The sequence below is a fragment of the Sebastes umbrosus genome, chromosome 17 (genome assembly GCF_015220745.1).
Source record: "Sebastes umbrosus isolate fSebUmb1 chromosome 17, fSebUmb1.pri, whole genome shotgun sequence".
Lineage (NCBI taxonomy): Eukaryota > Metazoa > Chordata > Actinopteri > Perciformes > Sebastidae > Sebastes > Sebastes umbrosus.
The window spans coordinates 29,846,980-29,862,632 of NC_051285.1; the positions used below are offsets into that span (position 1 = coordinate 29,846,980).

At 44.4% G+C, this 15,653-nt stretch overlaps 1 protein-coding gene across 1 annotated transcript; it reads right to left on the reverse strand.

Annotated features, from left to right (window-relative positions):
* Positions 1-269: 269 nt before the first annotated feature.
* sim2 (SIM bHLH transcription factor 2) lies at positions 270-15,061 on the reverse strand. The gene is given in 12 exon segments (XM_037749363.1): positions 270-1,220; positions 1,222-1,525; positions 2,336-2,636; positions 2,778-2,931; positions 3,014-3,161; positions 3,434-3,540; positions 4,638-4,837; positions 5,145-5,230; positions 5,361-5,469; positions 5,797-5,886; positions 7,562-7,644; positions 14,636-15,061. Coding segments are annotated over 12 exon segments (2,151 nt in total). The 5' UTR covers positions 14,811-15,061; the 3' UTR covers positions 270-826.
* Positions 15,062-15,653: the final 592 nt, after the last annotated feature.

Here is a 15,653-nt window from a genome sequence, read left to right on the forward strand (position 1 = left end):
TCAGACTGAGCTCCTCACCCTCTCTCTCTAAGACTGAGCTCCTCACCCTCTCTCTCTCAGACTGAGCTCCTCACCCTCTCTCTCTCAGACTGAGCTCCTCACCCTCTCTCTCTCAGACTGAGCTCCTCACCCTCTCTCTAAGACTGAGCTCCTCACCCTCTCTCTCTCAGACTGAGCTCCTCACCCTCTCTCTAAGACTGAGCTCCTCACCCTCTCTCTCTCAGACTGAGCTCCTCTCTCTCTCAGACTGAGCTCCTCACCCTCTCTCTCTCAGACTGAGCTCCTCACCCTCTCTCTCTCAGACTGAGCTCCTCATCCTCTCTCTGAGACTGAGACTGAGCTCAGCCACCCAACGGAGGAAGCTCATTTCGGCCGCTTGTACCCGCGATCTCATTCTTTGGGTCACTACCCAAAGCTCCTGATCAGAGGTGAGGGTTGGAACGTAGATGGAGCAGTAAATCCAGAGCTTTGCCTTCCAGCTCAGCTCCGTCTCCACCACGACGGTCCAGTTGCAGCGGCCGCATAACTGCAGACGCTGCACCAAACCGCCTGTCCATCTCGATGGAGATGGATATTTACTGACGTGTTTTATATCGTAGAACAAAACGTTAGAATCTCTTCAGCTTGTGTTTACCACAGATCTTATTTCAGACATCGAACTAAAAACCCATTCAATAAACCCGTTGACTTCTAGACGAGGGGACGAGGGAAGTGCTGAAACGCTGACTCATTCCGGGTTTAATACTGATTCCTGTAGCTCTGTATTGCGCGTCAAACTATCCTGCAAGAGTTGTGGCTTAAGAGTCTCCTGAGCTTCTGTCCTGGGTCACCTCTCATTAGTGATGATAACAGATGTGCCGATGTAGTGCGGGATGTCTCTGTGGCTCTCGGGCGACGAGCCGGAGCTGGGGCTGTAAGAGGCCGTCTCCTTACCGTGGTAACCGTGTCCGTCCGTTATATGGCTCAGGGTGGTAAAAGGGGGGGCTTTCATAGAGCCGTGTTTGCCTAAAACCTTATGAAAGTTCAAAGACATGTAGGGAGCCTGGGCTGGAAGAGTCACCCCGACCCCCATACCTATCAACATCCTCCTGTCCTCCTCAGCAGACCGGGCCTGCAGCTCCTGGTGGCCGTCAGCGGGGGGGGGATACCCTGCAGCCGGGTGGCTGTAGGGAGCCTCCATCATACACAGCCTCCTCCTCTGCTCCAGAGCCATCTGGACCCCCCCCCTGCTCAGCTTTACCCAGAACCAGGCCGCTGAGCAAAGGGCAGGCCGGGGCCCGGTCTCCTCGAGGCCCCTCAGCGCCTCTAGTGTTGTTATGTTGGACCTCCTGGCCTAAAGGCTTGCTGTCCTTGGTGGCATGAGGACGGGGGTGTGGACAAACCTCGGTGGACGCCTCGCTGTGGACGAGGGCGTAGTGTTCGTAGGGTTCCTCCTTCAGCCTGCCGGTAGAATGTGGGTTTGTGCTGCTGGAACATTCGTGGTACATCTCATCGGGGTACCTCCGGTCAGCTGCCAGCACCGGGCCTGATGAGGACAAGAACATTCACAAGGTGACATTACAGCAGAAGGTCTACTGAGAGAGAGAGGAGGCATCATCAGGAGACACCAGTGTTTCTAATAGAGTGCGAATGAATCTGGTCTAGAGATATCTGAAGAGACTCATATTATAAGTTGTGGTATGAAGTCAATATCCAGGTCCAGGACCAGGACCAGGTCCAGGTCCAGGACCAGGACCAGGTCCAGGTCCAGGTCCAGGTCCAGGTCCAGGACCAGGACCAGGACCAGGTCCAGGTCCAGGTCCAGGTCCATGTCCAGGTCCACCACAATAAGTATAAACTGGTGACACATCTTCTTCTCTTCCATCCACACTGAGCCGGCATTAACACTCTCCCAAGCAGACCGATCTAAAAACCCGTCATGCATCACATGTTGAGTGGACTCCCAAAACGTGCTTTAAAATCTGGCCCATGTGCTTCCTGTTAGCAGCAATAACGTTTCTTTCTGCGGAGCCCCGTCACTTCACAAGACACGGGAAACCTCTGTTGGTCTGGAGGAGCTGCAGCAGTTATTTCTGCACAAACGTCCACTGAACATTCACTAGATATTCTCAGAGCTAAACTAACTCTTCTGCAGTGTGGAGTGAGCAGCATGCACGTGAGAGGTGGAGAGAGAGAGAGAGAAGGAGCAAAGCTACGGTCTCCCTCGCGTCCTCCGACCGCGGCCAACACTGTTTAACAGCTTCACCAGATACAACCAAGAGGTTTTGGTGCTTCAGTGGAGTTTGTGTTGGAGTCTGAGTCTGAACAGCGGAGACACACGAGAGCGAGAGTGTACCTGTGTATTTGCCGGGTGCGGGGGGGCTGCTGATGCTCCAGCCAACAGACCCTCTGCTGTGCAGCGAGCCGATGATCTGCTGAGCCAGCTGAGAGGACGGACCGGAGCTGGGCAGCTGGTTGTGAGCGTCCAGATTGCGGTGGTTGTAGGGGTAGTGCAGGGTCAGGTTGTACGTGGGGCCGCAGGACACCTGGCCCGCTTCAGGACTCAGACCGGAGCTCTTCTCCTTGCAGGGGGTCAGCGGGTACGGGGGTCTCAGCCCCCTCTGTGGAGAGCAGCCGGAGCGGTCCGACTGGAACTGCTACCCAGAAACCAACAGCACAGAGAAGGTTACTGTGTTCTCACACTTCACATTATCTCCTTTAAGATTCAACATGTTCCATCAGAACGGTGTGAAAACATTCACCTGGGGTTTACTCAGTAAGCCAACAGGAAGTCCCACCTCAGAGTACGGAGCTGCTCGCAGTTTGGTCTTCATCTTCACTGCTTTGGTTCGGAGCTGTTTGCGTTGATCCAGAGAGGAGGTCAGACTGAGTCCGGGCTTGGTGGCCTGACTCTGGTCTTCAGACAGCTGCAGCTCCTTCCCCTCGACGTCACTGTGAGCAGACAGGCAGCGCTGTGAGTCTCTGTACTGGTTTAACTGGAGGCGTAACACGGAGGATGACTTGTCCTACTCACGTGAGGACGTAGTTCACGCTGACGATACAGTGAGGTCTGGAGGAGCGGCTGTTGTGGACGATGGTGGCGTAGCTCTGTACCCACACCCAGCCTCCGTGCTTGGATAACATGCGGTAGTACTTAGTGGTGACCTGACCCTTCACCAGTACTACAGGAGACACAGAGACCAGGATCAGAGAGTCACACAGGAAGTCCTCTTTCTATAACCAGCGTCATTCAGACAAACTACAACAGGAACTTTACATCTCAGTAACATCACACAACACTGACATATCCTTTTAGTTTATATGGTGAACTTGAGATGCTTACTGACGCCTCCAGCAGTTACAGAGCAGCTTGCTGTTGTTCTGAGCCATTACATTCATCACTCTATTCCCCCCCCCACCCAACCAAGTCTGACTGAGGATCTGGAGGACTCACATAAATGGTGAGCGTAGCGTAGATGGAAGACGTCGCAGGCGTGGACGTGGTGGTAGAGCGTCTTCTCTATCAGGTCCTGAGGCTCGTAGCCGGTCAGCTCGGCCACCCTGACTCCAGCACACGGGAGACACGACACAAGACAACAGTCAGCAGTGAGATACACACATCACACAGTCATGTTCAGACAACAGTCAGCAGTGAGATACACACATCACACAGTCATGTTCAGACAACAGTCAGCAGTGAGATACACACATCACACAGTCATGTTCAGACAACAGTCAGCAGTGAGACACACACATCATACAGTCATGTTCAACCAACAGTCAGCAGTGAGACACACACATCATACAGTCATGTTCAGACAACAGTCAGAGATACACACATCACACAGTCATGTTCAGACAACAATCAGAGATACACACATCATACAGTCATGTTCAACCAACAGTCAGAGATACACACATCACACAGTCATGTTCAGACAACAGTCAGAGATACACACATCATACAGTCATGTTCAACCAACAGTCAGAGATACACACATCACACAGTCATGTTCAGACAACAGTCAGAGATACACACATCATACAGTCATGTTCAACCAACAGTCAGAGATACACACATCATACAGTCATGTTCAGACAACAATCAGAGATACACACATCATACAGTCATGTTCAACCAACAGTCAGAGATACACACATCATACAGTCATGTTCAGACAACAATCAGAGATACACACATCATACAGTCATGTTCAACCAACAGTCAGAGATACACACATCATACAGTCATGTTCAGACAACAATCAGAGATACACACATCATACAGTCATGTTCAACCAACAGTCAGAGATACACACATCATACAGTCATGTTCAGACAACAGTCAGAGATACACACATCATACAGTCATGTTCAACCAACAGTCAGAGATACACACATCATACAGTCATGTTCAGACAACAATCAGAGATACACACATCATACAGTCATGTTCAGACAACAGTCAGAGATACACACATCATACAGTCATGTTCAACCAACAGTCAGAGATACACACATCATACAGTCATGTTCAGACAACAGTCAGCAGTGAGATTGATTACTTGTGATGTTCTATATTCCATTCAGGGATCATCCAGATGTCATGATGTCATCATCTCTCTATCTAGCTGCTCAGTCGAGCGTCTGTCTCTCACCTCGTGTCCAGGAAGATGAGTTTGAGGTCCAGGCTGGCCCGGAACATGAACATGTTGCTGTGCAGTTTGATCTCGGTGACGCCGCTGGGGGGCAGCGAGTGACCGACCGCCACCAGACCCACAGTCTGATAACTGGACTCATACAGCGCCATGTCCATCATGTACTGACGCACCTTCAGGTAGCCGCTGCAGTGGATGACCTGGGAGACCAGATATATCATCACATCATTCAAAGGATGTCTAATCGTTATGTTTGATTGGTCCCTGGTTCTCTGCTCGCCGTTTCAAACAGGAAACTCCGTGTTATATATAAGTTATGTTATGTTATATCACCGCTGAGTCTCCTTTAATATCAGAACTAGATCTCCTAGTTTGACAGCTCCGTCCAAGTCTCATGAGCCGGACGCGTCTCGCTGGACGGGCTCATTTGCATAAAGACTATTCCCGCCTTTTCATTTTGAAAGAGCAACAGCTAACGAGGAAACTCCAACACTCGGCTGTACCTACTTTATATCCTCCACATGTGAGTCCAGCGTTTCGTTTAGCGAGGACACACTTCATCCTCAAGAAGAAGGAGCGCTCCATTTCATACTCTGTCACACAGACACACATTACAGAGGCATTGATCACAGGTTAGAGACAGTAACAGTCATAGAACAGGAACATGATCTACATTATCTCTGATCAGTATGTGTGATGACGTGCACGAGAGCCAGGACGTACCTGGAGAGAAGTGGTGGTGTGGAGGCTGGCAGAGACCGAGCACTGCTGTCATCTCATCGTGGTCCGACGGGTGGATGTACTCAAATATACTGTTTCCTGTCAGCTCCACCTGCAGCACACACACACACGCACACACGCACGCACGCACGCACGCACGCACGCACACGCACACACACACACACACACACACACACACACACACACACACACACACACACACACACACACACACACACACTATCATCATGTGATCAGCTGCATCACAACTAACCAACCACAATCTAAGACCAAACATAGATCTGTACTGAATCCATGAATGTGTGTGTGTGTGTGTGCACATTACTTGTTATTTGTGACATGCTCTTATTATATTTATATATTAAATATAATATATTATTATATTATACTGAGGGGAAGGAGGCGGGGGAGGTCGTACCTGGGACAGGCCGAGGTGGACTGATGCTGTTTCAGAGATGTACATGATTTTACCGTCAGAGGCGACGACGAACACGAAGCCGTCCAGAGTCTGAGGAGAACAACAGTTACACTTTAACTCTAATTTAATAATGAATATTTACAGTTATTATTATGTGCCGTTACATGTGCCCATATGATGTAAGAAGGGATGGTTCCGTTATTCTGAGTATCTGTTCTTATGCAGCAATTTAGCATTTGAGCTGACTGACTTTTATTAAGCCTCTTTATTTTTCATTTTTTATTAAGATAAACATTTAGGACTATACTGGATTCTTTATACATATATTTAAAACAATATGTGATATAAATGAGTAGTAAAAAATCATGGTAAAAATGAATAATTCCCGGTGTGAACTCTGTAATTATTAATAATCAGCAGCTCGTTGTGTTTTCCCGTTGTGCTGTTGAGAGAATAATCTGAGTGGCTCCTATTTACTTGGTGACGTACAGGAACAAACCCTTTAAATCTAATATTATATCTACTTATTTGGAAAAATTAAAACTATTTCAGTGAAAAATGAGCTTTGACTTATTAAACTATTAAAGTGAAAAATCCTGTCAGTGAACATTTAGCAGAAATGTTCTGACTACCAGACCAGTTATGGACGGAGGGATTTAGACTCTCTCCTTTCCTCTTTAATGAGAGCAGCTGCACAGTTTGCACTTATAACTCCTCCATGTCCTCCTCCTCCCTCCTCCCTCCTCCCTCCCTCCACCCTCCACCCTCCGTGTCCTCCTCCCTCCAGCTTCCACCGCGCCTTTCCTTCTCCCACTGAGGAACGCAGCAAGTTACCAAAATACCAAAATACCAAAATACCCAGAAAGCATCTGTGGAGAGGAAATAAGTCTGAGCGGAGCTGCGTTGCTCACCGTGACGCACCGACAGTCCGCCACCATGAGAGAGCTCAGCCCACACAGTGGAGCCCACAGCTCTGCCCTACGGCAGTCTACAGTAGCCTCCCTGATTTACATCTATGTGTGATATTATCTAACAAAGCTCAGCTTACTGCTCTGGTAACACTTTATAAGAATAAGGATCCTGATCTGAACTAAAGACTCATCATGATTTAACACATGAATTAATGATTTAATGATGAATCATGACTTCCTGTCGCTCACTAACAAATACTAATAACTGGTCTTAATGGTAAAGTCAGATTTAGCCCACAGACTATTTACTGCTGTTTGCTGACTAGTAGAAGCGTCCAGTATAATGTGGTCCAGAGCCTCAGCCTCATGCAGCACATCCCAGTATATTCAGAGCCTCAGCATCATGCATCACATCCCAGTATATTCAGAGCTTCAGCATCATGCATCACATCCCAGTATATTCAGAGCCTCAGCATCATGCAGCACATCCCAGTATATTCAGAGCCTCAGCATCATGCAGCACATCCCAGTATATTCAGAGCCTCAGCATCATGCAGCACATCCCAGTATATTCAGAGCTTCAGCATCATGCATCACATCCCAGTATATTCAGAGCCTCAGCATCATGCAGCACATCCCAGTATATTCAGAGCCTCAGCATCATGCAGCACATCCCAGTATATTCAGAGCCTCAGCATCATGCAGCACATCCCAGTATATTCAGAGCCTCAGCATCATGCAGCACATCCCAGTATATTCAGAGCCTCAGCATCATGCAGCACATCCCAGTATATTCAGAGCCTACAGCAGAGAGAAGAGGAGCAGACTGGGTTTGCTGTTTGCTGTTTGCTGACCTGTAAAAGGTGGGAGCCCAGTTCTTTAGCCATGCCGTCCAGAGGACTGAACCTCGATGGCTGACCCCATCCATCACCCAGACCTGCAGAGAGACACAGACAGACAGACAGACAGACAGACACGGTGAGACAGTCAGGGGGACACAGACAGAGACTCCATCTATCATCATGCAAGAGACAAATACTCAGAGACACAGTCGCTGGGCGTTCACACCAAACATGCAGATCTGACATTGTGCACATCAAGAGCATTATTTCTGCTGCGCTCTCTTCAGGTTCTAAATTTAATTATATATATATATACATTTTATTAAATTATTAAATTAATAAATAATAATAATTTAATAAACAAATTAATTAAAAAAATTTAATTTAATACAAAAATAATTTGTAATAAATTAATAATAATTTAATTATATATATATATAAGTATATATATATATAAAATTAGATTCATACATACATACGTACTATGAAATGGTGGAAAAAACAAAAAAACATTCATTTGATTTGTCAAATTTTTAAAATACAAAACAAGGTTGCCAGATCTTTTTATTTTTATTTATTTAACCTTTGTGAGTAAAAAATCATTGAGATCAAAAATCTCTTTATTTCAAAAACAAAATCTTGTTTTTCTAATCTCTTTAATTGATGTTCTACCAGGAGTTCGTCTGCTGGAGCTGCTGAGCGTCGGTTAGATGGTGGTTCAGTCTGTTTCCATGTGAGGACAATCCGTCCTCAGAGAGCAGCAGTGTTCTTCCAGCTCTCCGGGGAAACGGCCCAAACCGTACCGTCAGAGCTCATGATATTTAGTTTAATTAACTTTACTCAGCATCTGGTCTGTGTCATAAACAACACATACAGTATAGCCTTGTCTGTCCGTGAGCACGTTCACATGCACAACCACTGCTTCTGCTGGACGTCTTCAGGGATATGATATGGAACATAATACATTATTCATATCTCTTAGTCAGGGTTCTTCGTCTGTGAAGTGTCTTTGAGTCCTGTCTGTCATTCCTCTGTTGATCTGCAGCTATTATACATACACTGCATTACAGTTAATACAGCAACGTGTATGTGACAGCTGAACAGCAGACCATATACTGTATATATATATATGTATATATATGTATATATGTATTGTATGATGTCCATGATTTGATGTAGACAAACTTTCTCCAATAACAGCATGAATAAAATACTGAAGTTTCAATAACCGGCAGTATGTTAGAAGAACATGTGACTGAATGAGAGGATACATTCAGGATGTGAATTGTTACAAATCAAAAGCATTTCTATCTTCTCCTCAACTGATCACAGGTAACTACACCTGTGCACGTACATGCTCAGTATCCTGCTGATGATCATATGTGTGTTGGTCATGTGCAGGCTGAACTAGGTACAGCATGTCTCTGATTGTTACGCAGCGCTGTGAGAAGATAACCTGTAAGACAGCGAGGAGAGCCGTCCGCCGGCAGACTCTCAGCGGGGGAATCTAACGCAGGAATAATTCAGACGGGACGTTCTGGCATATTTCAACACACAGATGTGGCCATTGTGACTCTACAGGTCAGACTAGCTTTACTCTCCTCCTCCGTTAGAGAGAGCCGGGCAACGAGTACTGAGAGAGGCTCAAAGGCACCTTTCACCTTTCACCTGTCACCTTTTACCTTTCACCTGTCACCTGTCACCTGTCGCCTTTCGCCTTTCACCTTTCACCTTTCACCTCTCACCTGTCGCCTTCCGCCTTCCGCCTCTCGCCTCTCGCCTCTCACCTTTCCCCTTTCGCTTTTCGCCTGTCGCCTTTCGCCTGTCGCCTTTCACCTTTCTCTTTTCGCCTTTCGCCTGTCACCTTTCACCTTTCACCTTTCACCTGTCACCTGTCACCTTTCACCTTTTACCTGTCACCTTTCACCTTTCACCTGTCACCTGTCCCCTGTCCCCTGTCACCTTTCACCTTTCACCTGTCTTCTTTCGCCTTTCGCCTTTCACCTGTCACCTTTCACCTTTCACCTGTCACTTTTCACCTTTCACCTGTCACCTTTCGCCTTTCGCCTGTCACCTTTCGCCTTTCGCCTTTCGCCTTTCACCTTCCACCTTCCACCTTCCCTCTTTCACCTTTCACCTTTCACCTGTCACCTTTCACCTTTCACCTTCCACATGACCCTCACTGAGTCTCTGCTGTCCTCTACCTCCTCTGGTTCCCTGTTCTAACGGGTTCTCCTCTGGTTCCCTGTTCTAACGGGTTCTCCTCTGGTTCCCTGTTCTAACGGGTTCTCCTCTGGTTCCCTGTTCTAACGGGTTCTCCTCTGGTTCCCTGTTCTAACGGGTTCCCCTCTGGTTCTCTGTTCTAACGGGTTCTCCTCTGGTTCATATGGCTCATGTCATTTCCAGATTAGTAATCAGTCTCAGAGGTTAAGAGTGTTCTCACAGCAGCATTTCAACGCTCCAATGTTTTCACAACCGATTACAGTCTCACTCACTGAAACAGGTTTGTATTTGTGTTTTGTAAAGTTATTATTTATTATATTATTATTTATTATCTATCCACATGGTGGAGTTAATAACTAGCGACGGTCCTCCTCTTCTTATTTCTACTGGTAGACGTGCAGACGAGCGTGAGCGCGTCTCGCTGTGGGACACAACACTGAGCCGTGCTTTGTGGAACATGCCAATAGCCTGAACGGCATCTCCGTTTCTCGGGATACGTTTTTCCACTTTGTGCTTCAGGCCGAGGAAAAGATAATATTTGCATAACAGCTGGAAACAAAGAAACTATTGGAGGAAACAGAAGGTTGTGTGATCACCTGATCAGGAAGGACTGACATGTTATAGAGCCTGACACGATTCATTTAAACTCTCCTTTTCCATAATCCACGCTGGCGCTCAGAGAGCCCCGTGTCTGCTGTGCTGCTCCACACACACTGTGTCATACTGTCATCCAGCTCCGAGGGTCAACGACGGGATGTCTCTGCTTACTGAACTGTCAGCGAGGGTTTAACATCACCAGGTGTTACGTTTGACTTGTCAGTGTCATAAACGGGATGTTTTCATCCAGCTGAGGCCGATCCACAATCAGCTGCTTCTGGCTGCATAAAACTAAACAGTCAAAGTGCTCCAAAAATAAAAGTATGCTTGAGTATATTATAACATATCACAGAGTGGAATATTATCAATTATTCTATTCAAGGGACGGACTTCTTTAAAAGATAAATAAACATATATTTAAATGATAAAATCCTCTCATTAAGACGGATTTTTTATTGGATATAAAATATTTCATTTCTATTGAAGGTTGAGCTGAAAGAACAAACAGAATATCAGAACAGCTCAGTTTGTTGGATAACTTCTGCTGTAATTTCATATCAGAGCTGCTGATGTTGGCACTGAAGGATTATGAGTGTTACTGAATGCAAAATGCTGAATTAGGGCTGTAAGGAAAAAGGACATGAAACCACCCATGCTCAATCTGCATTGGAGAGAAATGAGCGTCATAAATGAACATTTTAGAGGTCGAAGTAGAGAAGTAATAGAGTACTTTACTCTTCTACTCATTCTCAAACTGTCATTTTAATAAAGTCTTCAGGTAAACAGGATACTTGTTTTAGAAAATGCTAAATATATTTTAGATGTAACATCTTTGACCTCAGCAGTAACTAATATAACTTGAGCTGTGAGAGATGTAGAGAAACACTGAACTAAAACACTAAAACAGAGTCTGAAGACATCGTTTCTTATTATTATTCACACGCACCGCTGGCTGCTTTGGGGCCTCATGGAGGGAACAAGTGGCCCGGCCTGTTGGCGCTGAGGCCCGGTAGGTAGTTAGCTAGTGAGTGCGTCAACGGACAGAGAGGCGCTGCACGGTGGAGCGCGGTGATGCACGGTGGAGCATGGTGATGTAGGGTGGCGCACGGTGATGCACGGTGGAGCACGGTGATGTAGGGTGGCGCACGGGGATGCACGGTGATGCACGGTGGAGCACGGTGGCGCATGGTGATGCACGGTGATGCACGGTGCAGCACGGTGGCGCACGGTGATGCACGGTGCTGCACGGTGGAGCACGGTGCAGCACGGTGACGCACGGTGGTGGACGGTGGCGCACGGTGATGCACGGTGTCGCACGGTGGTAGACGGTGGCGCACGGTGATGCATGGTGATGCACGGTGCTGCACGGTGGCGCACGGTGATGCACGGTGCTGCAAGGTGGAGAACGGTGGCGCACGGTGCTGCACGGTGGCGCACGGTGATGCACGGTGGCGCACGGTGATGCACGGTGCCGCACGGTGGTAAACGGCGGCGGCTCCGCTGGACTCGGACCGGACCGGACCGGACCGGGTGGCCCGGTGGCCACAGAGGGCCGCTCTGTGTTCACTCTGTGTTCACTCTGTGTGTTAAGTCTGTGTGTTCACTGTGACTTTATGAGTGATGACAGAGAGGAAGGGTTCTGTTTGGCTGCTCTCTAACCCCTCTAACCTGCACCGCTGCAGCTGGATGCGGACTAATGAAATAATTCACCTTGATGAATGAGAGACGCGCTTAAAGTCGACATCAGCTTTTAATCAGCGCGGGAAAACAAGCTCAACACTTCGATGACACCATAATTAACCAAACAGGTTTAACAGCCCGGAGATTATGATGGAGTGAACTTTCCCTCTCACTACTACTCACTATACTGCCACGAGGACGGAGGACAGAAATAACACAAATAAAAGAATAAAACGGTTATTATGATGATGATGATGATTATTATGATTGTTTTTATAGCTTTCAGAGAAAATGTTTAATGTGGTAAAAAGTCTCTGAGAGAAACGAGCAGCAGAGTCTGAAACACTCAGAGTGATATTTATTTTTTAACTTCAACTTTTTAAAAGTTGACTTTAAACTTAATTGACTATGTCAGCTTTTTTTAAATTACTATTACTATTTTTACAAATAGTAATAAATGTATTATAATCTATTAACCGGCTGGTATTTATGTTTTTCCATTTAATATTCTAGTTATTTTCATTTGTAAATTATTAATACGGATGTTTCACTTTTTAATCAACAATGAAAAGTCATATGATAAATTATTTATTACCATTATTAAATCAATTTAATACGTTACAAATGATGCTTTATATAATATAATATTATATAAAGCAGAAGTCGACCAAAGAGGAGTGTTTGGATCTATTTCTATATTTCTATAGTCCACATTTACATTTTCTCCTTTTCACTACAAACAGTTTAAAGAGATGAAAACTCCTCTTTATTATTTATATATTATTAATATATTATTTATATATTATTTATATATATATATTTATATATTATTATAGGACAGTATGCAGCGCGGTATTTCTTCTAAAGGAGTTCTTTATTCCGGAGCAGCTCAACTTTCTCTATAATTAGAACTAAATATGTTGTTATATTATTTATTGTATTATATTTCAGCGGTTTGTGATAAATGCAATAAACTGAAGAAAGGTTTTAATATTTAAACTCTGATATATATGTTCATAATAATCTGATGAAGTAAAAATGTTCGATGATTAAAATGATTTTGTGAAAGTTAATGAACTGACTATTATAATAATAGAACTATTATAAAACATATGGAGCGTTTCTGACACATTTATTTAATGTTTTACACTGCAAACATTTAAATATGCTTAATTCACTACTACATAAATACTACATATATATACTACAAGTACTACACATATACTACATATATACTACAAGTACTACACATATACTACATATATATACTACATGTACTACACTGTTAAGAGTTTCCCAGTAAAATACCAGTAAAGAACCTTTATGTGTGTTTAGGTTAACCTTTATGTTACTGTAAAATTAACATTATTATACTGTCACTATTTACAGCTTTGTTCTGTTAATGAAAAATACTGTTTTATTTAATTAATGTCACAGTATGTTACAGTTAATTTACTGTTTAAAGATACATTATATAACTGTTTATCACCTTTCTTTTACATTATCTTACTGATTTGTTTTAATGCACTATTTATTTTTTACATAGATTTTAATAAACATTATGTTGTGCCTATAGATGAATAGACTCAGCAGGTTACAGACAGGAATAGTCACACTAAATACAATTAAAGGTTGTGAGGAGAAAGGCTCTAATAGACTTGTTGTGTGTCTCTAGCTGCTACAAGCACAGAATGCAAAATGAATTACTGTTAATACAAAAGAAAACCTGTTAAATTAATTATATTATAATTATAATGCATTCTTAATCAACATCCCTTTCCTGCTGATCAGCTGTCTAAAGTCTCATCAGTAACAGCTTCAGGATTTGTTGAGTTCTGGGATCTGATCTGCTCATGTGAGGCTTGTTCATTAAACATGATTATAAAATAGAATAATAAAATATATAATATATAAAATAAAATAAACAATGAGCTCACATGTTGTTCTGGTTTGCATTTTGTGCTTGTAGCAGCTAGAGACACACAACAAGTCTATTACAGCCTTTTACCTAACAACCTTCAATTGTATTTAGTGTGGCTATTCCTGTCTGTAACCTGCTAAGTCTATTCATCTATAGGCACAAAATAATGTTTATTAAAATCTATGTAAAAAATAAATAGTGCATTAAAACAAATCAGTAAGATAATGACAGCTGTGAAATTAATTAAATAAAACAGTATTTTTCATTAACAGTATAAAGCTGTAGATAGTGACAGTATAATAATGTTCATTTTACAGTAACATAAAGGCAAACACACATAAAGGTTCTTTACTGGTATTTTACTGGGACATTATTAACAGTGTAGCTTGTTTTTATTTTCTAATCTTTAATGTTTTAATGTTTTTATAACTGTTTTATTTATGTCTTAATGTTCTTTTGCATTTAGTCACAATGTTCTTGAATGTTTCTGTAAAGCACTGAGTTGTTGCTGAGATGCGCTCTGCAGAGAAAGCTGCCTCACTACAGGCCTTGTTATAGTTCCTACCTGTGGATACACATATATACAGTATATATATACTGTGTATATATACTGTATATATGTGTGTATATATGTGTATATATATGTGTGTGTATAGTGTTCCTACCGGCTGGCAGGACGTTCCTCATCCGGAGGTAGCTGCTGGTGAGCCGGATGATGGAGGCCTTGTCCAGCTGGGAGGTGATGGCTGATGGAAGAGGCAGCAGCTTCGCCAGCTCGTAGAACTCTCCGTTCTCCTTCTCTCTGCGGGTCTTCGCAGCGTTCTTACATTTCTCCTTCATCCTCTCCAAGTGAATGATTAATTAATGATTCTGATTAATGATGATCTCCTTCATCCTCTCTGGAGAGGTTCAGGTCATCCTCTGGAGGTTCAGATTAATGAGGATTCTGATGCGTAAACGTGTAGAAGTGTCCAGACTGAACCTCATGGAACAAACACAGAGGAGTTACTGTGAGGAGAGAGGAACATCCAGGAACATCCCTTAATAATGTCCCTTAAAGTCCCTTAATAAAGACACTTAATGTCCCTTAAAGTCCCTTAATAAAGACACTTAATGTCCCTTAATAAAGACACTTAATGTCCCTTAATAAAGACACTTAATGTCCCTTAATAAAGACACTTAAAGTCCCTTAATAAAGACACTTAATGTCCCTTAATAAAGACACTTAATGTCCCTTAAAGCCACACTGAGATAAAGTCAGAGCCGGTTCTCCATCAGCCGCTCAGCGTCCAAACACCAGAGGAGACCCGAACATGTCCAACCCAGCAGTCCATCAGCGGCTCCTTCAACAGTCCACCGGTCCACCGGTACCAGCAGATAAACTCCCCGTCCTCTCCCGGTGCTCTCCCGGTGCTCTCCCGGTGCTCTCCCGGTGCTGAGGGTTGATCCAGTCTCAGTCTCTCCGGACGCAGCGCAGCCTCTCGGTCACCGGAGAGGAAACTAACGGAACACTAACACACCAAGTTATCAAGTTATCAGAGGCGGGTTGTGACCCAACAGAACCGAACTACAGATACAGAGACCCGAACCGAACCGAACCGAACCCAACCCAACCGAACTGAACTCAACACCCCTCAGACCACCTCTACCTCTCTCTCTCTCTCTCTCTCTCTCTTTGCGCCT